This window comes from Macrosteles quadrilineatus, unplaced genomic scaffold (genome assembly GCF_028750875.1).
Source record: "Macrosteles quadrilineatus isolate MER2022 unplaced genomic scaffold, UCM_ALF_1.0 Scaffold_5__1_contigs__length_97177068, whole genome shotgun sequence".
NCBI classification, from domain to species: domain Eukaryota; kingdom Metazoa; phylum Arthropoda; class Insecta; order Hemiptera; family Cicadellidae; genus Macrosteles; species Macrosteles quadrilineatus.
The window spans coordinates 17,014,918-17,039,851 of record NW_026542598.1 but is presented as its reverse complement, the minus strand read 5'-3'; the positions used below and the strand labels follow the sequence as shown (position 1 = coordinate 17,039,851).

General features: G+C 32.0%; 1 protein-coding gene across 4 annotated transcripts in view; it reads right to left on the bottom strand.

Moving 5' to 3' along the window:
• LOC128994290 (cAMP-specific 3',5'-cyclic phosphodiesterase) overlaps positions 1 to 24,934 on the bottom strand; it is a 721,667-nt gene that overhangs the window by 444,514 nt on the left and 252,219 nt on the right. The window contains exon 1 of one of the 4 annotated variants that reach the window (XM_054418723.1): positions 13,412 to 13,494. The exons of 2 other annotated variants lie outside the window; for them this stretch is intronic. Coding sequence is in view for 1 of the 2 variants with exons in the window: in XM_054418714.1 (XP_054274689.1) it covers positions 2,923 to 3,044 (122 nt within the window). In the remaining variant the exon portion in view is untranslated. Of the gene's footprint in view, positions 1 to 2,922; positions 3,060 to 13,411; positions 13,495 to 24,934 lie in introns of those variants that run through there. One more of the 4 variants, XM_054418714.1, reaches the window with a different exon arrangement.

Below are 24,934 nucleotides of genomic sequence, written 5' to 3'. Positions count from 1 at the left end.
TTAAAGTATTGATGAATTAATTTATGGAATATAAAATAAAAACATTAGAAACTATTTCTTGTCGAAGCTTACACGCCCCGAATTTGAATTTCAAATAGTTGTAGTTAACTGTTCTACAGCTGCTTGGCGTCACTATTGCTTGAGATCGATAGACTGAGGGATAAGCCTGGTGCTTCTGCACAGATTAGCCCAGTTTCCAGACACAGGCACGCGATTTCTACAGAATAGTCACATTTACAAAACTTCAAGTCATCTCGGTGGATTGACTACCAGAATAGTTGTGAGACTTAGAGAGTACAGATTAAATTTCAGAGGGATCGTCACATTTTAAGTAGATGTTGTAATCTACCTCATTTTAGTCAGTTCTTTGGTACACTATTTGTGGTGGTTACTATTTGCTGCAGCATAAAAACTAAATCCACCATGGCATGGTATTTCAGTTGTATCAAAACAAAGCTATCAGTTCATGGTAGGTTTTTGTGATACAATGTTGGTTAACGAATTTACCCCCGTACCTTGAAGCGGCCTCTTATACGCCCAAGTATTTGATGTTGACCAACAAAGAAATGTTCTTATACTAACATAGTTTAAAAACCTAATATGATTGAATTACTCTGCTTAAGGACGTGGGAAAGGTTCTGGTATCCCAACTCCAAACACTAACCTAGTTTTATTATGTGTTCAGGAAAGATGTGGGTTTTCTCTTTAAGGTCCCCAGCAGAAAAAAAACAGTAACAATTTTCGTTCTTACTAATCATTATATTTTGGTTTGTAGACACTATTTTGTTATTGAATTCTCTGATTTCAACACAACTTTGTGAAAATACGTAAGGAAACTAATTTTTCCTTGAATGTGTTTGCTAACCAGCCTGATTTTGACCCTGTGAAGATCCGGGATGGCGGCGTTTACACATCAAACATAGGTTTTCAGAATGTAGAGACTTTTATTAGTTACACAACATTTCCAAGGAAAAATCAAAACTTAAAAATGAATATTGTAATGTATCTTCATAATACGCATAATACTGAATGCAGTACCCTGTTACCAATGCAACTCTAATGGTGAGTAGTCATTAAACTTATAGATCTTGTATTCGGTACAAATGAAATTGTTCTTCATATAAACAGTGTTATTAGATATGTAAAATGTATATAACGCATTGTATAATGGTGCATTACATAATGATAATTGTATTATATAACAATTGTAGACTAGATTATTGTTGTATTTATGTAATAATATGTAGATTGATCTAATATAAACTTGGTTAAAATAGTAACTAAAACAAATTTAAAATTTTTTTTATATTCTTGTTCATGATATCATGAGTTTCGATTTTGTAATTATTATTTTTAACATAAACATTTTAAATTGAACAATTGCATATTTTTATTGAATATAAATAGATGCAAAATCCTCAAAACACAACCTAATTATAATATTTAAAGGGTATTCGAGACTTATTATGATCCTATTAATTATATTAAAGGATTTAAAAGATTAAATTTCTCATTGTTTTTAGATTGCTCAATGCGATTTAATCTAGTCCCTTATTCCATCACTATGAGATTTACCAACTAAAACCTGTCTGATTTAGGAATTCTTCGGGAATGTATTTTGTGACGTTTTCCATTTACGTGTTTAATATCCGGCGAAAGCACACACCGACGGTTAGTTCGGCTTTTAGCTGGTTGAAGGAGATTTACGGTATTTTACCTGACCTCATTTTGTAAAAAGAATAACGTACCAACAAACTATATTAAATGCATGTTTGTTACACTTAAATTAACCATGAAATCAGTAAAAAGGCAAGAATTAGAATAGAAAGCCATAAGTTTGTGGAAATGATCGTCATCATCAACAACGCACATAATTTGACTTGGAATTAAATAACTTCTTGATCAGCATTGTACGTGTTATTAAATATACGGAAAGTAAATAAAAGAAACGTCTTATAACACTTCAAACACGCTTATACTGTTACTCACAAGACGGTAAATATACAAAAAACATGGTAAGTAGTGATCGATTTCGAATGAACACTCCAATCATCATCAGACCCAATAGGCGAATGACAAGAATCTTGAATGGCGTCCCTAATTATACAATATATAGCCAATAGGGTATAAGTAGGGACGCCATTCAAGATTCTTGTCATTCGCCTATTGGGTCTGATGATGATTGGAGTGTCCAATCGAAATTGATCACTACTTACCATCTTTTTTGTATATTTACCGTCTTGTGAGTAACAGTATAGGCGTAAATATATGTTTTAAGTGTCATAAGACTTTCTTTTATTTACTTTCCGTACTTGGAATTAATAGCTAAGATAACTGAATTATCTTCCTACTCACAGAACATGTTTACAATAAATACACCAGTCTGCTATACTAATATTCTAACCCCTCTCAATAGCTGGAGACAGTTCTTGGGGTGCCAATCACTCCTAATAATAACCCAATCACCCATACTTATTAGTAACCCAAATTAAATACCTAAAGGTAGCTTCTGAATAGATTATGTAGTATTTAAGGTGTTGGAATGATACCACTGTAAATCAAGATTTGATCAAGGTGCAGTCTGATCTCCGGGAAAATCCGTCTGATTTACTGCGGAGGTATATAAACCAACGCGTTTTAAAACTGACTAGGAAACTTGTGATTAAAACGCATCCACCCCAATAAACTCTCAGGAATGATTGTAAGGTGGAAGACTTCAGTAGCACACAAGTCAGCGAATGCACGTAATCTTATCACCTACTGAATCCGTGACCCATTCACAAGTTACAGTATAAATCAATGAAATTCAACCATAATCAGGATTATTTAACTGTTTGACAAAGACACAGATGTTGTCTGAGAATCTGGACACTGTTCAAAGAAGTTTTCCTTAACCCAAAGGTTTTGCATAAAAAGTCTCACCGTATTTCTCTACCGGTGACCACAGTCCACCCTCTTTTGCGACGGTCTGGTCGTCGTACTCTGGACCTGGTTGAGGACACTAGCTCCATCTCCACCTCATCCCCATCCGTCTCCATGGACATGATCGTCCGGCTGTACCTACTCCTCACTGTAAACTCGGTGAATCTTATCATGCAAAACTACAACGGCTCACCATCACTTTCCCGAATCTCACTTCAAAGCTTAATGTCAAGCATTCGGTTTCATTCATTAACTACTTATAAGTATTATGTTTAATTATAACCATTGTGAAACGTGTATGTAACCAATAGGAAGAATTAGTCTACACAAAAAATCTAAATGTATGTCGTCATTGTGTATAAATAAATGCAAATTTAAGCGTTACACTAAGATAACAAAGTTTAAATCGTGGAGAAAACTAAACATAAACACCACTGCAGTTACAAGCTGCACTTGTCAGCACCACGTGGTAAGTTGTCACTGTTCACACTCACAACACAAGCCGGGACGCGCACCGTCCACTACTGAACCACAGGTCCACGCCACTAGTCCTGCTTGCCAAACGGTTATTTTCACTTCAAACTGTCGCAAACGCGATATTTTTGGTCCACATTAATAACACACACCTCTGCAGCCTCAAATTGGCACTCGCCGGACAGTGTGTTATTACTTTTGTAAACTTTAATCCATGTGACGGCTGAGAAATCTGTGAACAGGAACTAATGATTTTGTTCCAAAACTTATGTAACTAACTACTAGTATGCATTATGAAAGTATCAAATACAAATTTAATTAAAGATACTGTAATGGTGGATTTTTTAGAATAAAACCGTATCAAATATTTATAAATGAGTCCGTAAATTTAGTTATTCTAAGTGAAACTAAGTTATTATAAATTTTCTGTAGTTATTCTAATGAAAGGTAAATGACAGATCATCATGACGTAGACTAAAGTTTTAAAGGCTGACACCTGTTAGTTCCGAAAAATTAATCTCCGGAAACATTTATTGGTTTTAATTTTAATATTGGTATATTAATTATAATTCTATAGAAGAATATTAACTTTACACTCACCCCTATACACTTGTTTATAGATTTTAAAAATTTGTACAATTGTCTCCATTACTGATTACAGTTGTGCTAATTAGCTGTTCTAAACTATGTGCTAACTTTGCATACATTAAGCATATACCTAAAATCTTTTAGGTTGGATAAGAGGGAGATGATCATCAATACATTGATGATCATGTATTAAAAATCAGTCATTTAAGACTAACCATAACGACTACACAAACAACTATATACGGACCATGAAAACTATAATAGAGTAATTAAAATTAGTAAGAAAAATAAATTGTGCTTAGGTATTAAACGTTTCGTTTCTGACCTGAAGTTGTTGCACTTTGTATAAACGAAACATTAAACATGATCCTCTTTTCTATTGTCAAAGGGTTCACTGGATATACTTGAGAAGACAAAGGAAAAGTTGTTAACAAGGAAACTTGTTATCAGATTTGCCACTGATAATTATAATCGGCGACGCCACTGAAACCGTCTCACGTTGCAAGAGGGCGAAGTTTGACGGTAGTGCATCCTTACTAGGTGCATTACAAACTATTACTGTAATAACACTATTTGTTCAATAATCAACGTACACGATCTTCAAAATTGGATTTTTTACAATGTTAACTCATTTTGTTTGTAAAACAGCCAAAGTATTAGTTTAAAAATAGTTTTCATTGTATTGTAAAACTATGCCCATACAAAACTAAAGATTCTAATATTTTTATCATCTTTATTTATTTATTTGTAAACGGTTGCACCATTTTTACATGAAAAATACAATAATTTTACATACAGAAGAAGCAGAAAAAAATCACAGGCCAGTACAAAAGTAGTGAAAAAAAAACTGGAAAACAAGACTTCAATAACAAGACATAAAAATATAAATAACAACTATAAATAACAAACTATAAATAACAAACTAATTACGAGTATACTATCAAATGCGTTTCAGCTTGAAATTTACGTTTAAATTATGACAATGGCTTACATAGTATTTAAAACAGTGTTAGTAAAGTAATCATCAAGTAGGCCTACATGATACACTAATCATTTGAAATATTTACTTTACTTGACTTACTGAAAAGTAAATTTAATTCTTGTGTAAAAAAATATTTAAAAAACTTTTGGAACTATATATTTAAATAAAAATAAAAATAAACTGCTTAAAAGTTTGAGTTTTTTCTAAAACCTAAGAATAAAGCAAACTATATGTAAATAAAAATTTAAAAATCTGCTTAAAACTTTGAGTTTTTCTAAACCTTAAGAATAAGGCAAACAAACCAATAATTCATTGCCGATAGACCCATTTAACAATAATGCTACCTGAAGTGGCGTGAAAAACAACCTGCAAACACTTTATCTTGTGGAACTTTTAAAATAAGTATCTTTTGGTCATTTGTCATAAGGTTTTTATGTCATATTTACGTCATAATTATTTTACGTCATATTTTATGTCATAAGTATTTTATTGAGATGAGTCTTAAACACTCCGGTATTCAGCTTGAGTTTCCAACAAATAAAATTTTAAATTGTAAAATGTTTGTAAATAGTTTTATTACAAAGATGAAATAAATAATAAACGTATAAAATATTTGAGTAATGCATTTTAACTCAAACGTATAATTGTTATGTGACGTTTGTAATACATCTTAAATACATCTAAATACAACTTTAAAATACATATACAAATATTGTCAAAACTAATGTACTATTTAAACAAATTTGTCATAATTGTATATTAGTAATTGTTTAGCTTGTAGCTAATATGTCATACCTAAACAGTTAATTTGCCAAATATATTTATAATAGACCTGAAGATTTTTTTTTTCTTCAAGGAGACTTTCCCTACTAGCATTTTATGACAGGTTCACTAAAGGTTGTCCATAACCAGAGGACCAACTAATTATCACATAGATAAGGCAAATAACGATTGGTAATATTTAAACCTACCTGATTGGGAATCCAGCCGCCTCTAACCACGGGGACAGACGCGTCTCGATAAAAAAGTAATATATTTTACCATTACTGTTCAATATTCATAATTGAGAGGAGCAAGCGAAGCATTTTGAGATCGGGCCTTATGCAAACTTCGTAATTGAATTACGCAATAATGGCTTAACATATTAAAATTTAACTTACCAGGATTATTTCTACAAACAGTGAGCGAATTTCAATTTGATAATGACTGTAATTGTAGAGTCATTATCAAATTGACATTTGTTTGTTAAGTAACACGCTCACTGTGTCAAATTAATCCTGGTAAGTTTAGTTTTTAACATGTCCAGCCATTATTGAGTGATTCAATTTTTACCTGGTTTTGGATTGTCATAACTGACATAATATTAATATATGACATAATGAGCTGTATTTGGTTCAGCGGGACCCAACAACAAATTTGCACGTGAAATCTACTATAAGATATCCTTGACCTTCTAGAAATGTCAAGAGCCCGTTAATGCCACTGTTAAATTGGGAATGAGGGAAGGTTACCTAATTAACATGTTGCCATTATGTTGATGTGGTCATTACTTGTTAGATAAGTGTAAAACCTGATTATAATATAATTTACATAATGATACAAAGGTTGTTAAATACAAATATGACTTACTAAAGTAAGGCAAATCTGGATTAAAATTGACGAAAGCATTGTGTAAGTAATGTTCAATGCTTATCCGACTTTTTTATACATTTTAAATTAATTTTCCTTAATTATTCAAGCTTTTAAACGCATAGACGAATCAGGTATTCAATACTCTCTCTTCAAACCAACTACACTCCGACATTTAAAAGGCTCGGAAGTGCTCACAAGGATAACAAATAACTAATGGTGATTGGTCAAAGTTTGCGCCAGGATCATTAAGTCAAACTTAAGAAAATGGTCCGTGAATAAACATAAAAAAACTTGGGCCTTGTCAGAAACAAGTATTTGATAATTAGTGTTTTCAGTTATTTACATAGAGTCTTCAAAATAAAATCAAAAAGGGGGAAATACAAATTGATCCATAATTGGTTCAAATTATGATCGAAACTGTTATTTTTTACACCTTAAGTAAAAATGACATAAATAATAAATAATAACATAAAATACATATTTTTGCTTGGTTATGTAGACTGCTCGTCAACATTATACCAACAATCTGGCCATGGTAAATTGGAATGCGTTTGTACCAACAATTAATTATATACACACCTCTATATTTTAATTTGGTAACAGTTTCATCGTCGAACTACAAATACTTTAAAACATATAAAATATTCCTGACACCGTTTGACGAGAACCGGTGTACACTGAAGTGGTTTTGTCAACAGGTGCAGATATTTCCGTCCATTATTTGGCAACGTTTGAAGGTATTTAGACAACCCTGAAGGTTGAGAATTTTGATACTAAGTACTTGGATAAACATCTTTCCTTAACAGTAAAACTCAAATAAGAATTATTATCATTAAGTTCTAGTTCAAAGATGATTGATTACTGTAATTAAACACTAGAGAATTATAGAGATCTTATTTTAATTTTGTGTACTTTTTTGAGAGCTCTAGATTACATAAAAAATAAATAAAAATCCAAATTTATCAATAGGCCTATTGAATATTTTATACATTCTTAAAACTATTTGTGGGGGGGAGACAGTTTATCAACGTATTGTGTGTGTGAATATGTGTATGTATTTTAAATGGCACTGGGCTGAAGATTATTGCCATCCCGAACCTCTAAAAATCCCTGAACATTCTTTATAAACGTTCTCTGTACTAATATTACAGTTTTATCTACATCATACCGAATGCTTTTTTGCTCAGTAAAAAAACTGTATAGTTTTTTTTCATAACAAGAAAGCATTAATGTAGCACAAAAGAATAAAGAGTGTGCTATGGTTTCTTAAATGAGAAGCTACGTACATTTGGAAAACATTTTATCGCCTTGTGTTAATGTACCACACAAATAGTAACCTTATTATTATTATATAGGTATAATAATCGGGTAAAAATCTCATTAACAAAGGGGGTATCCAATAATTCATAAAAAAAATAATATAGCCACATTGTGTCAGTCTCCAACAAGGTTTCTATGAAAATAAAAATAAACTATTTCGAAGAAGCATTACAAGTAACCTTTTTTATAAGGGAAAGGGAACGCAGGGTTAACGAAGCGGGATCCAATTGAGCCCTTTGATTACAGAACCAATTGGTTTATATATCTTCGTTTACAAAGAAAAACATTGTATATTATAGTACACATTTTAAAACCATTGTATGATACTTGAAGGGATTTGACGTAAATTAAGTGACCAGTTAAATTATGTAATATTACTTATATTGAAATAAAACAGTTTTTGACAACTTTGAGGTAATAAATGAATTTTCAGGCCTATTTAGTTAGCTTTTTCAATTTAGTAGGCCGATTTAGTATACATGTTTTCAATAAAAATAATTCCAAATTTCTACCTAAGTAAAATTGCCTGTTAAAGAATTATTAAATTACCTCGTAAAATGAAAGGCAGGTATTTTTTCAAAGCAATATCCAATATTCATATTTTATCAAATACATAAGAGCAATGAGGTACAAATAATTAAACAATTCTGAAGAAAACTAAGTCCATACTAAACACATTTCTATTATTTACAGGTACAACCACCCGCACACCGTTCCTAAAGAGTTGCTGCTGGTGTACAAAAAATGTTTCTTGGCTTGAAAATCCCTATCAATAAATGTTACTTTAATCCTTAATAAATTTGGCGGACAAATAATCATGAAATACTGGTACAGCTTTTATTAGGTCAAACATATATTTATAATATAAATATACATTTCCATTTTTTGTAAAGAGAGTTTTATAATCTCTAAACTAAGTAATGGACTTTCCTCTGTTAAGGATCCCCAGGGGACGAGAAAGGGAGAGTACAAGGCATGGAATCCGGTCTTTAGTTCTTCGAAATGATCCCCTTGTGAATCACAAACAGAACGACGTTCATGACGATCCACCTAAGACCCTACTAACAAGAAAAGAGTCTTATCTTGAAGGATACTATTTCAAAATTCCAACAAGTTAAGTCCTTAGGTAGTGAACTAAACTGATGGAACATACTGTCTACTTTTAATATTTATCTCAGTGTAGGTTCTACTATTTAACGCATAAAAGTACAGTATGTATTATTTTAAACCCCCCTATGTTAAAACAAACATATTTATGGCCTCTTTCAAAACCAGACAATGTATGTCGTGGCTAGCCAGTGAAATTAAACTCAATAAGTTCGAATAGTTAAATATTTCTCTTACAAAACTTTGTAATGGTAGATAGTTTGAATATTGTATCAATCTAAACCTCTTTTACCCGTGTAATATATATAGAACAGTGATCTGTTTTATAAATTATTTAAACGTCAAAATAGGTCAAGGGCTTCTTTTTTCATAACGTCGCTATTTAGAAAATTAAAAGGTTATGGTATTTTTTTTGTTAAGTTTATTAGTAGGAATTACAATATTTATGTTATAAATGCTTGTTTACGTGTTGCTTGAAAGGAAATATGACACCAATCATTTTTGAAAATTTATACCAAACCACATGATATTGAAAGACACATGATATAAAAAAAAACTATCGATCCTTTTTTTCCACTTTAAGTAGTTTCAAGCAAAACACAAGCCAATGATTTTGAGAGAATATTTTTTAAGTGAGAATTATTTACTTAAGACAGTAAAATTCACTTTGTTCTAAAGTCAGTCAATAGTCACCACACATTTTCTATTACCGAAACAATCAGTTTTTCAAAGCTTTCTCTAGTAAATGTTAATATATATGCCCATTATTGTAAACATTACTGAAATATCCTTATTCCACCGATAGAACCATATCAAATTTAATAAGCACATACGCGTTTGAAAGAATGTGTTGCAGTGTGAATTCCTCGAGGCAATTACACTATGTTGTGTAATAAATTAATCGGTATCTTGATTAAATCTCGAGATGTACATTAAATCGAAACAAATTAGCTATTCCGGTTTGCAGCCGCCAGAGGCAGTCCTGGCTGACAGATCTGGGTGATGTAACATATCGAATAAACAAGGTAGAGTAATCGGGTCGCACACTCCGCCTACTAAACACAAGCATTGTTAATACTGGCGCGCCTGCGCGGGAACTGGCGCGATCAGCTGTAACACTGCATGTGCCTCAGGCCATAGAGTAGTAGGTGTGACTGCATAGAGCAACTAGCTGTACTGTGGGGAATGCATAATCGATTTCGTAAATAATAGAAAACCTGATATGGGTATCAGCTGAAGTAATTTAAGAGGGCACACAGTAAAATGGCTTTCTAGTTTGTGTAGGTACATACTAATAGATATTTTTCAAGTATTCAAATTATAGTTTCCATCAAGCTTCAAAAGCCGCACGATGTTAGTCTGTAGTAAACTGTAGATAAAAAAGAATATTTCATACAAAGTAAAAAAATGACGTCAACAGCATTTAACTTTATTCTTTATTTTCTTATATGTAGGCTACTGCCAACCCGTCAGTCAAATGTTCTGTTATTAAAAATTTCTATTTATCGTATGAATACTGTTGATTTCAGTATAATTTTGATAAATATAATACTATACCTAGTTCAGTTCTAACTTTTGATAATTTAAAAACCTTTAAAAGTATGTTCACTGTTCAGTTTATACAATAATCAACATTTTAATCTTTGTAAAAAAGTAGTTAAAAGTTTTTAAGGTTTTTTTAAATACATAAATGCTGTCACAACCAAAAGAACAACTAATGCTTAAACAAAACGTTATTTTTTCATTAAAGATACTAGTATATTCCCTCCAATTATAATTTAACATTAATGTCGTAAGCCTGTGATCACGTTAACTAAATGCATGTTAAAGTCCAAAATTATGGAGCATTAAGAATTCTCTAGTCAAGATTTCGTAATTACATTTGTTTACTATTTCAGTAAAATAGAAGGGATATGACTGATACGGGTCAGTACCATAAACATATAAAGTAATTCCTAAAACATATGTTTTTTCATGTTTATCAATATTGCACTTGATAAATTGCATTATTACATTTTCCATGATAATATTATAGACCTTGTTTGGACACTTGCAGTTTTTACCATTTAGTTTCCAAATCTATCTTAAATAAATAAATGTCTATAGTAACTATAAAACTATTTTGTTTTTGCTAACGCATACCTTTTTGTTTGCTCATTTGTTATTCGATGCCAACTCTTGTAAATATGTGGTTTCGTTATATATTTTGTTCCTTGAATTGCGTTGTAAAAATTACATCAGAACAACTTGTTTTTATGTGTATTGTTTACCAACAATAGGGAAATGTGTTTCGCAAAAAAACAACATAGTTAGTCAATGGGGCGTCCCACATCTGAAGAGTGAATGATGGCCAGCATTAGGTGGAATTTGGGAAAATTTACTCAGCCATGGAGTATTTCTGGCTAAACATGACAAATTGTACTGCCTGGACACTCTAACCTATTTATACACTTTATTCAACCATTGAGGAAACACTAATACCCTACATCCCACGTAATTTGCTAAGCGTTACCCCCAAATGCTTATAGCATTTCAAAAGTTAGATTAGACGTTTCAGTGTAAGATAAATGAGAATGTTTCTGCTTATGGTATGATTTGATAGACATGGTTGTTACCTAATTTACGTGTAAGACGCTTTTTGCACAAATAATGGAAACCAGGGCTAAAATATTAGACTATAAAATTAGCAAAAAAAATTAAATAATAAGTACAGGGTATAGATAGAAAAATAAGCTCATGTTTTGACATATTACGCAGCAAGAGTGTGTAGTACCAAATAATTGTAGAGAAAAAGGTAATTTGAGATGAAAATGTGTTAAAGGAGAATTAGAAAAACCCTGTTTTAAGCTAAGAAATACAATAAAATACTTTTATCTCGACCTGTATTATGCAATAAATAGTATAAAAGCATGTAAAACCATTATACCGAAACAATAACGATCGGAGCTTGAAACTAAAAACCCCGAATACATGCAATTTCGTATGTTTACAAAGAGGAATGCAATAAGGAAATATAAAACAGTTGAAATAAACAGATGGCGAGCAAAATACATAGACCCGCGTGGATTCCGCGATGAATGAAAGACAGCTTCCTAAAGCTCATTCGACCTTAGATAAGATTTACAGACGATCTGTAAATAGTAACTTCTATTTCTGTGCAACTCTTCTAGAATTAATTTATCGATTTATTTTAAGAAGCTTTCGTTTTTCTTTGATCAACATAGTTTATTTAAAATATGTTTCCTGTAATCAAAATACCACTTGATTCGTATTAAGTGGAATATACCCGGAACACATCTATTGTCCAGTATTGTCTTGACTATTTCGAACAAAGGATTTGTACTTTTCCTTCATAATTAATGTGACTAAAGCCCAATTTCATGACAAGGCAATCATAAACTACAATAGGTCTATACAATTCAATCAATTGAAAATATATCGTTTATGTAAAATTTTGATAATTGGGCTTTTGGTATTTGCCACTATACCATTTAAATTTACTCCTGATTTATTATATATATAAAGCATAGGGAATACTAATCAAAGCAGTTAATACTATTAGTCTTGCAGTGTAATTTAATACAATTGACTAACTCTAAATTCTTATTTTTAAGAACTATTAAACAATAAGACAAAAAAAACCTACTAATAACATAGCACTAACATTTTAATTGAGGGAACAACGGAGAAACAAACTTGTTTATAATCATTCAAATGTAAGTAAGTTCACACGATATATTGATTACAGAATGTCCTGTAAAGTACCAAAAGATGAGTCATCCTGTAGAGCTGGGAAGCCTAATGGATATAGGCCTCGCCTAACAATCAGAAAATTACTTGTTTGATCCTAAGACAATTTTTAAATCTTTGTCACAAATCTTTCATTTTATTCATTCAACATTAATAGTTCATTCGTGTTCACCTCACACGCTTTCTATCATGTGTGTCTAATCAAACTAACCTAAAAAAAAAAAAAAAAAAAAACAATCATATGTTGGCCATACTACTGTAATAAGCCCAAGGTATGATATGATAAAGTTGCCCAAAAAATATTGGTCTAAAAGTTTGTTTGAAAACAAAAAGTTAACTCTTCTACTCCTACCTTGGATGAACTAGTTGAACTAATATTCCAAAGGAACTCTGTGAATGTAATAGTAATAGAGCATTTTCTAACCCTTTTAAAGAGCTTGTGTTAAACAATCTGTACACGTAAATAATGCACTTATTGTCATTTATTGTTACACATTAACTGTTTACCAATAAATAAATCCCATAAGACGTTTTTATTTTTAGCCAAGTGTGTGTATGATCACATAATTCTAACCCCAATTCACTCCTATGGAAATTCAAAATAACTATCTGTTGATAGATTTGTATCAAACTCACCCGCATATCCAGGAGTGTCGGCGACGTCCAGTAGGGGCGGCCAGTAGCAGAGAGGGGTGGATGAGCCGGGACAGTGGACTCAGGGTAGAAGCGTTACTACCACTGTCAGAATCTGAGTCTGGCTCTAGGGGGTGAAGAGGCAGCACTGGTACTTGCAAATGGCTCATCGTGGGTCAAAAAAATAACTCGTTTGCAATGAATTACCCTCTACAATTTCCTTCACGTATCCTTTCCTATCTTTCTTCGTATCACTTACTGCTCTCTTACTAACTTGAATTACTCTCCAAAGTAATTCAATATTTAATAAATCGATGTCAGTTAAATGCTCTTTTATTGCTTTGTCCTTTTATACTTATTGGTATTGTCTCAGTATCCTTACTTTTCAAAATTCCATTTACTGTGTCGTTTAAGTGTCTTCCATTATCTATTTATTCTAATTGTATTTCTTTTACTATCCACAGTTAACAAACTAGATGAAGACTGTTATCTACAAACTGATGTTATTTAATTTCTGGTCTGCTTTGGCGTAGAATACTTCTGCCAATCGATTCTGTTTAAATATTATGAGTAAAATATTTTATGGCTCCTAGATTATTCGTGCATAAAAATGTACATTACGTACTCCTTAACGATAACGATGTATTACAATTAAAACAGATGCTCAAGATCACGTCAATGGATATTTACAAAATTAATTCATTAATTCGGTAATCAGTTACCATTCTTTAGTGTTACATCAAAAATATTGCACATAGTAATTTTTGAAATTAAATTTATGTTTAGCTACACAATACCCCCTGTCACTTCTACACATCACTCACGTGTTCTAAAACTGAACCAATTACAGCTGGGTTCGGTAAAGATTTTATCAGTTTGGGGTTATGAACACCAGATGAAATACGCTATCACACTATGCACGTAATAGAACTCGCGGCCGCACGACGGAGAGCAAAAAGGTGACTAACAAGGCTTGGAGAGCGTTGTGAATGAAGCTGCCCCCACCTGACCACGGGGACTGGCCCAAAATACTCGCGGAGGGTTTTGGAAAATCACTTATAGAAAAGAAAATTAATGATGTTACGGTTTGTCACCCAGAAGGCTCCGACGTTGACAGGTTTCGCCCGACTAATTTCTTCCAGTTGCAATTTCAGAGCAAAACATCTTGAGGAAATTGATTTGATGGTTTTAAATGTTTTGGGTTAGTCCAACATTCATTTGCTGAAATAAAAGTAATGTTTCACGTAAAAATGCTAACCGGTGAAAACTTAGGTGCTCTATAAATATGGGTTTTACAACATAATGTACTGAGTGATAGATTTATTAATAAAAAAGCTGTAAAATAAACTTGTTTGTGAAATTTAAGCTCAATACAGAATGATTTAGATAATATCGTACATGCATCTCGACATCGTATTGGTTTTACAAATGTCCAACCACAGTGTATATAATACCGTTAACAAAACATACTTTAACAGGATTTTATCACAGTAAAGAAAATTAAGTAAAATTAGGTGTAAATGTACAAAAATGTACGCAAAAAGCCAAATATTTTGTTATATGAGGTGTAGGTTGTATAAAAAACAACCTTTTTCCTTAATCATTTAAATGAAAAACATACTGAAAGGTATGCATTCTATTTAAATTGACAAAGAATATGAAAACATCTCGAATATTTTTTAAATACTGAGATCTTACTTAACAAAGTTTCATTGCAAATTGATTCACAACATTTACTACCGTAGCTTTAACTTGGTATCATGCACAGATTGGGCTCATGGGGAGATCAAGACGGGAATTTGTAAACACGCCGACGCATAACGAAGTTGAACGATGCGAAATTGAGCTCAACTCTGCCTGGGGTAAATGAAATTTCTTACACGAATATGCTTTTCTTCGCGTCGGCATAAATTTACAATTTACTTTACTCTGTCCACCCACTAGTGAAAATTTATTTGAGAAATCTTATTTAATATTATTAGAATAATGATGGCAAGTCTTTGTAATCAACTAACTAATCGTTGTCGACAATCTTAAAGCTATATAAGTAAAAAAACCTAAGGAAAGATATGCCAAAATAAGTATGTTGTGGCAAATATTGTTACACAATGGTGTTGATAAACGAAAATAAACCTTAAGGCATTTCAGGTAGCTTTCAAAAATATTTTGAAAACTAATCATATAACTGTAAAGAAAACATTAAATTAACTGACAGTTTTACTCATTTGTAATCATAAACATTATATATATACGTATTATATATATATAATGTAACTTTCAAAACCTAGTTGGCATATGTATTCGATGTATCATAAAAATATTTGCTTTCTTACGAGTACCGTATGTGATTTTTTTGTGGCAGCTAACTCAAAAATCACATACCTTCAAGTTTGGCTACAGAAAGTAAGAGTTTGATCATCTCATCCCACGAACACAATAACTTCAATTTAAAATTATCATTCTACTTCATTGTTGTAAATATAACATTAACTTTAATAGGAAATTGTTGAATTGAGAAAATATATTTTTTGAAAAAGCTGTCAATTTAAGTCTTACCAGTTTAAATGCAATAGCACTATTCATTCATCACTAAATAAGTGGCTTGTTTTTATGAGGTGTAATCACTGTGATTGGTTTAAATGTCAGGGTTCGCTCTAGCCAGGCAGGTCCGGCAAAGCCTGCAGGCGATTGTACGTAGATTAAACGGGTGTTGGTCAAAGTCCCTCAGGGCAATAAACAACCACGGCCACTCCTAGTGTTATAGCATGTTAAGTCTTACACACTGCTTAAAAATACACAATTAACAAGGTATGTAGTTATTATTTATACATATTTTTTGTTTATAACTTAAGTTCGTATCGATGTTTAAAATATGAAAATTTTAGACGTGTCACTGATAAAAAAAACAGTACCCTATTGTGTCCTGTTACTTCTTCGTCTTGATTGTAAATCGATAATATTATTTCGTGATATGGTAAATACACTTTTAGGTTTATTTGTAATCGCTATTTCTGTGCAAACATCACAATATCCTTCGCTGAACGAGCCTTAACATCTGAAATTAAACGAAAAAGTGCTTTATTCAACAATAAGATAAATATGTAAATCCAAAAACATAGCACTTTGAAACAATGGCTGATAACAACCGTCTGTTTGGTTGACACAGTTTTTGCCTTCTAAAATAAATATTGAGTCTTAAACATTTGGCACGAAAAGAAATGCAACATTTTCAATTCAATCAATAAAAAAATAATAAAACATAATTAGAGTACTCGATAAATGAAAGAGCATTAATATTTTGTTTTAACTGCCTTAACACTATTAATCAGTGTTCTCTGTCCATGTTGAGAATAGCAACAAGTTTGCTATGCTACCTACAACAACCTATGCAAGTCTATGCATATATATGCTACTCAAACCCCTCTATTACAAGTACGTGATGGCTTTTGAAGAATATTTTGACTCTTTCTGGGGACATAATTTTTTTTTATAAGTAAAAGATGTTTCAATTTACCAATTTGTACAATTATTTTATAAATAAAATATTGTTTTATGAATCTTTTCTCACATTAAACAGAGGTTATTATGCCTGAAGGGAGCTTACTTTTAAGCACAAAATAAGGAAAAAACTGTTATATATAAGTGGTACATGAATAATTGTATAATTTATTGAAATCCTCCTTTCATGAAATATTTCAAATACTGCCCTGATTGAAATTCAATACCTGGGAATCTTATTTATTTCAAATCCTACGTAGCACCAACATGTATTTTCTAAACAAGCACACAATACAAATCTCTCACCCACAAATCCAAGAATGTCTTCTGGGTGCCGTGCCTTGAGTGTACGGTAAGAGGTACACAGGAGGGAAAAATCTCGTCGCGCCGAAACTTATTGACTCTCCACTGTCTGAGTCCGACTCCGAGTCGAAACTGTGCACTTTATGTCTCTGCGGAACTTTCAAACTTTGCATTTTACAAGTCTCAAAACATTCCGAGCAATGAAACGATACGGTTATAAATCTTTGTAGTTATACTACATCGAAAAAGATTTTACAAGGAAATATGATTTTTGAAGCCATAAATTAATATTAATCTATACATACAGTACCGGAAACGTACATAATAGAAAAGAAAAACTACAATGAAAACTTTGTAAAAACTGCATAGAGTATTTTTTGGTACGACACTAAAAACAACAATGGACCTAAGACAACACCCTGGAGTACTCCAGTCGCAATGTTGACTGAGCCGCGAGGTTACGCCCCACTGGAGTGGGATACTCCAAGATATTTCAGTACCATGTCCGCGTCAGGTGGCTTCTTCAACGGTTATTTATACTTGCACTCTCTCATTCCACTCATGTTTTATCGCCTGTTTCCCCAAACATGTATCTACGACTTTGAGTGTTACAGAGTACAACGTTTGTTTGACGCACGTGGAAGAGTTAAAACTTGTCACATTTGCTGAAAGGCGTTTGGCTCTGGTAGCTTTGACAGGGTTAAAACACATACGAGAAGTTCTGATGTGATAATTTTATTTATTGGCATTCGGGCTTAAATATTGTTATTGAGTATTGATATTTTGTTTGTACACAAACACAAATAACAAACTATATATAATCACCACTTGGTATATCTACTCGTAGGGATGTTTCGGCGTTAAAGAATCAGTAAATTTTTTAAATAAAAAGCTGTGGACAAAACATTAAAATCAGTGGAAATTTATTGCATTTATATTTAAATAGAATTTTGTCTTCAAAACATATAAATCTTCACTTATCATTGGCATATTTTTTTTTATTCCACTAACCTTTTTTATCCTTGCCTAATAGTTTTTTTTTTTTTTTTTTTATTTAACTAGGAGTATATTAATAACTTCCTTACTATTTCATCATACATCTTAATCTGTCTTTTTAACTTTCTTGCATATTGTAACTTCCAGAAAAAAATTCCATGTTTTTCATTTAATAAATACAAACAATCATATGGCTAACTCAAATAACAATAGTTGGTGTAGGAAGGATTCTAATACAGCCCGTAATCTACAATCATTTAAATAATCAGAGTCGTATGCAATACAATCACGATTTTACATAATGGCGACCCAATTGTACGTTTGGACTACGGACGTCGGTTACGTCAAATTAGGCGCCCAGCCCTACCTAATAGTGATAATAACTGTAACTAGGGTTACACCACCGTACCAGGCTGAAAGTTCTTTCAAAGGTCATCGGATGATTCATAGTCATGTGTGAAACATTCGTTCTTAAATTGCTTCGTAGCTATATGTGATAATTATTTTTTTTTATTCAGGAGGAATTAATTTATATAAATAAGCTTCATGAGACTAAACTCACCTTCGTATTTTGATCAAATCAGTTGATTGTATCGTTATAACGATTTGAATGATGGTTTAATATTAAACAATAATTTGAATGTGTTCTAATGGTGAACATACATATCTATTTGTGTATTAGGAGAACAAAATACGTCTAAAAATGTATGGCCGAACCAGATAAAGCAACGTACTTTATTATCAAAAACTATTTAGCAAGCTGGAATGTAAAGTGCAAATAATTTTTTTTTATACTGTTTGCAGGTGTGGGAGTGTGATTTCCACTCAGTGGTAGGAAAAGACATTCTACGTTAAATTTTCACAGGAGCATTATTAAATGAAATAATGATGCCGATGTCTGCAATGTATATGTTATTATAAATATTATATTAAGGTTTTTTTCCCAAAGGCCGATTTATTTTTTTTCATTCAGTAACAAATCCCCCTTTTAGTCTTCTTAATATCAAATGATGAGCTGTTGTTAATGCATTTTTTAAGCATCGGAATTACATTTGGTAGCTTAGTCCGTTGGTTCATTTGTATCGATTTCAGGACAAGCAACCTTTAGATTTGAAAAGGATCACTTAAAAATATATGTAAGCCAAACTATTTTAAACAGCTATAATAAAATTTGAATAGTTTGGAAAATGTAGGAGGATGTTAAACAAATATTTGTGTAAAAACACCAGAATACCACTGGATGGTTGTAATTGAGTGTTAATCGTCAAACGCGAACATCGTTAACTGGCACGCCAATAACAAGCGATGGCATCATAAATATCCAGGTTAACCGATAATTCGATAGTGCTAAATCTGGTGATAATTTGTGCAGATGTCACATAATTATGCGTCGGAAACCGCAACGTTTACATTTCAGCCGATTCTTTATACAATTAACGAAGACAATTTATAACTAATTATTACAAGAGTACTGTTTTCTTGTGTAAGTATGTTATTAGTAGGTTTCATACGAATGCAAGATGGTTAGATATAATTACTTACAAATTACAATGAGGAGGTTGATGGTCAAATAAAAATCTGCTCACCTGTAACAAAAAAGAAATATTTGTGAATTACAAACAAATTAATCATGAGCAAATCATTAAATAATTCACAATCAGTGTAGAGTTCTAATGAATTACAGAAACTTCCTAATGCATATGCATGTCATAACTTTTATTTATAAACAATCCAAAGCGATCCGCTATTATATATCGTTTCTAACCACAGAGCTATTTTTTAAATCTAGAAAATATCAGAGGTATAAGTCATATAAAGTAGTTCCGGCTTCCTTCTGGTGTAAGGCTTCTGAGATGAAGCAATTTATAGTGTTGGATAACATTTACTAGAACGCTGATATTATTAGAAAAGGCCCACAGTTAGAAAATATTAGCACACTTTTTTTTAGCTAACAAGAAGTCTTTTTGTTGAATTAAGTCAGTAACAAACTATAGTATGTAAATAAATACCTGGTGCAAAATAAGAGCTTGCCACACAATTCGTTATACATAATAAATTTAGTATATATTTTTTTCTTTAAAGCAGTAAGATTTTTTTAGAAAACACTAAATTACTTTATAAAACTATATAACATCATTTTAAGTAGCTTGTAATGCCTCCAGATGTAGCAATTCTAATAATCTGTTGTACTAAGATACTTTTTATTTTTTACAGTTTTCTATAAAGGGAAGATTGCTAGTAACACAAAGCAATAAACTGTTTGCTAAGCATTCATGATGCAAAGTTGGCATAGGTCGTTGAGTGCATTCCCTTGTATATTTGGCACCCGTGGCGTCTTTAAATGCATCACATTTTAATATGCCATAACTTTATTTTAACTTTGTACCTTCAGTCATAAAGCACCACTAAGGATGTAAAGTAAAAATGCCAAACCATTTAGTTTTGACATTTTGAAAATTGTTATAATATATTATACAGTCTACGGATAAGATTATTTTGGAATATTTAGGTATGTCACTAAATTCTATGTTAAATTCTTGAAAGTTTTATAGATAATTTAAATCATTGTATGAACTATAATATGTGTAAGTAATAAGACATATCAATAAATTTACCCTTAATATTTCCTTGGAAATCATTTAAAGCATTGATTAATGATTAATGCTTGTCAAATAAGGAATTAATTCATACAAAGCATTTGTGGTAATATTCGCTCAGTATTTATTAAACGAAATTAGAGGATATGTGACTCTAGATTTAAAGTGGAAGTTTAATTTGCCTCATGAGTGAATCTGATGATATCTACCACACTCTCTGTAGGCGGCGGAAGACGTTATTCCATCTTTTATTTGGAGGATTCAAAACGATGCTGTGCACAAAAATTATCATTTTCTAACCTGTTAGAGTTCATTGCCATTGTTCTTGTAAATGTTATTTACATTTGATACTGAGTTAATTTTGAGCCATACAATTTTGGTTTCATTTGAAAAACTTGAGTGTTTCAGGTAATTGCACAGTTAAAACTAATTAATAAAAATAAAAATAAAATGAACAAGATAATTTTACTATATGTACTTCTATTAATTTAATAGATGGACCTTTTATACCCCTAAAAACTACGTCGATGGCAAAAATGGAAAGTAATTGAAAACTTGTATGGGTAATAAAAACATTAACATCTTATTATGTAAATACTATGTATATTTTTCTATGGCCTACTACACATACAAACCATACATACTATACATGTAGATAAAAATAAAGTATTAAAAGTAACCTTTGTCCACAAGCCTTGAAAGCTACAATATGAGTTTTACAAAGACATCTTGCATCTTATTTTTTTTCTTTATTTTCTCCTGAATATGTTTACAGTCAAGGCAAAACATCTGGGACTTGTTAATCCACATAAGTTAAGCGTGGGAGCTTTCCCGTGAATAAACTTGCCTCTTTGGCACAATATCCGACTTTTAAAAATAGTCTCCACGACTTTTTGAAAACCGTTACGGAAGGAGTAATTGATGAGTCATAGCTTGTCATCATCGCCTCTTCTCTTCTCGTGTTTTCTCCCTATAATCTTGGCTTACGGAGGTCAATAGTGCAAAATGGTGTCTAACTTCAATTATTATTCAAAGCTGACATGTTTTGTTCCAATGCAAAATCGTCGGATCTTCATGTCCAAAACGTCAAGACGTAAATTTTGATGTTTCTGTGTCCCGTGGTACACAGTATTTTATATGTACTGTAACGATGTCCGACCATGACAAACATGTAAGCATTGAATAATAATTTAAGTTAGACGCAATTTGTAACTACTGACGGACGTAACCCTATAACGTCATATATACGTAGTCCAGGGGCTATCAGAATGAATATTACTCTTCTCTCTCATTCACGGGCATTGCAAATTCATTCCCAAGAGCTTAAACAAACCTTAAAGAATTATGTGCGTTTTTAGTTTAGTATTTTTTAAGATAAATAAACAAATTATAAATAAAATAACTTTGTTAAGCTAGTGATCCATACTGTGCATTAGCTTCGAGAAATTATTAAATATCACATAGCCTAACCTATAATATAATATAATATACCATACTAAACTAACCACTACATTTTATTTAACTTAATTATTGTTTTGGATATAACTGAATTGAGGCTTTCGGGTAGATCATTTTAAATTTTGGGTCTACTATAAGAGTAACTTTTCCCCCATCATTTATCGCTCAACACATATCCTACGCTTTGAAATTTCGTCTCAAATAAGAAATTACTAAAAAAGTAAGGCTCCTGGCACATATTCTTTGTGTCATGTAGCATGTCAACAACCTGAACGTGGCCTCCATGTTGGCAGACCAGCCACTTCACGGAAGATGGTCGGTAAATGTATTTAAGGCGGAAAACAAGTCACATTGCTGAGCATCTGGGTTTCTTAGGGATAACTATCATGCCAGGAGATTAAATTAAATCTGGCCAGATTTAATTTTTTTGTCTACTTCAAATGCTTAATTAATTTATAGATATGCATTGACGAGCATGATAATGAATATTTCATCTTCCAAATAAAATATAAATATATAAATATGTACAAATTTATAATTTTGTTGTGTTTTCTACTTAATGTTAGAGTGAATATGAAAAAGGTTTTATGAAACCTATGGGCAACAAGTTAAAGAGATAAGCGTACACATTTACATAGAGCAAACGACCAACGAGCAAAACAAACCAATAAATAAAGATCTTCAATAAAATAAGAATATCGAGTGTTACATGATCTAGCAACTCTGGTTGGAGTGAAGTTTGTTTCTAAATGATAACTCTTCTTTCTTCGTTACATTTTAAAAATAACATGAGATACGAAATAATATATTTCCATTGCTCATTTCTTCAATCACACCAGTACGTCAAATGATGTTTGTGGAGCCAAGTTTAACGTAAATCATTTACGTAATTTCCTCTCTAAATTCGATTTAAGCACAATAAATATTAAGTCTCATAAAATTGAAGTTTTAATTTTTATTCTGTAACTTACTATATATACTTACAAAGTTGACAAAGTTAGCATAAATACATTTTATAGAACAGGACACAAACTTTCACTATTCATCCATCTTCGGGACTAAAAATAATGTCGAGCTTTTAAAAATAAAAGTTTTAATTACGTTTGAGACAGTGATTAGTCCAGAAGAGTTGATTATGACATGTTCATTATTGTATTTGGCGAATCAAAGTAAGATTTGAGGAAATTCAAAGGAAGGTTCTAACGAGAACAGCTGACTGGAACAGTTCCTTAATCACTAATTCAAAATGCAAACACATTGACATGCATATTTTGCTGCTATGTAGGGCCTACAAGCTTTATACAACTTGCGTGGGTCTAAATTGATTTTACATTTTATAAAGAAACTATTATCTATAATATGAGGTGATGTATGCAAAAATGCATTACTTATTAGCATTAAATAGTAATTTCATGTGGACAGTTTCCAACGCGTTTTCCTTGTTAAACTTGTGGTAATCACAATCATAACAGCTCGACTAGACCATTGAGGTCACGAGAAAAACATGGTTAAACCTCATTGAGAGATGATTACCATGGTAATAACACTATTGGCCAGCTGTGAAAGTACAAACTACTATTTATATAGGTTGTCCATAAACGGTGGGGACATAATAATTTACGTAGTGATTCTTTGTGGCAAAATAGGGAGAAAATTACGGTTAAACTTTTTTCCAAAATCGCTTACTAAACAGATATATTGTGGACATTTTACATAAACACTTTTATCTTTGGATAGTTTAGACCAAACTTTGAGAAACATGGGATGAACCTATGTTGAGGTAGAAAGGACTCATTTGGAAAAAAACAACTTTCTTGGTCCAACTGTAAGTTTAACGTATAGTGGTTGAAATTACCTTGTTACTGTCCAAAACGATCCTCTTAAGTTCTTAGTGACTACAGCTGTTTCGTGCTACAGAAGCACATCTTCGGGTCAGGAGAATGTCAAGCAGTAGTCATTAGATATTCCTCATGGGGGAGTTCGTCAAAAGTGTATTGTAAATAAATAACATAAACACGAAACTGCACATATTAACACTGGTCGACCAGACGGTAACGAAACACGTGATACGGCACCAGTTGAGAGCAAGTCGCGACTGTCCGTGTTTTTAAGGTTTTAAAATGTTATATTTATAATATTAGGAGTTTAAATTACAAAAATCTTTTATTTTATGGAAAAAGCCAAGAATACTTTCATATCACATTTAAAATTTCCTATCAAAAGAAAACACGTTCAAAAGCATCGTATGAAACGCAACTGACATTTTACAATTATTTTTGTCAAAAATGAGGTAAAATAAGGCTAAGGAGTTAGGTTGCACCTCATTTTGCCTTATTTCACAGCTAAAAATCGTTACATTTCGGCTACTGTTTATTCGATCTTTTTCGTTTTAATGTCATCCCTTAACGATTTTTGACTTCTTTTAGGCTGCGGCCACACGGGCGTTTTTTTCACGCACAAACGCAGCGTGAAAACACGCGAAAAATTAGAGTAGCTTTGAAACAAATAGGCGACCGCTAATGCGGGAAAACACACTGCGTGTGGCCCCATTACATTTAATACTGCTCATATATCTTGCGTTTTTTCACGCTGCGTTCTTGCGTGAAAAAACCCCCGTGTGGCTGTAGCCTTAATAAAATAAGCCATTTTTTCAGAATTCTCATTAAATTTAGTG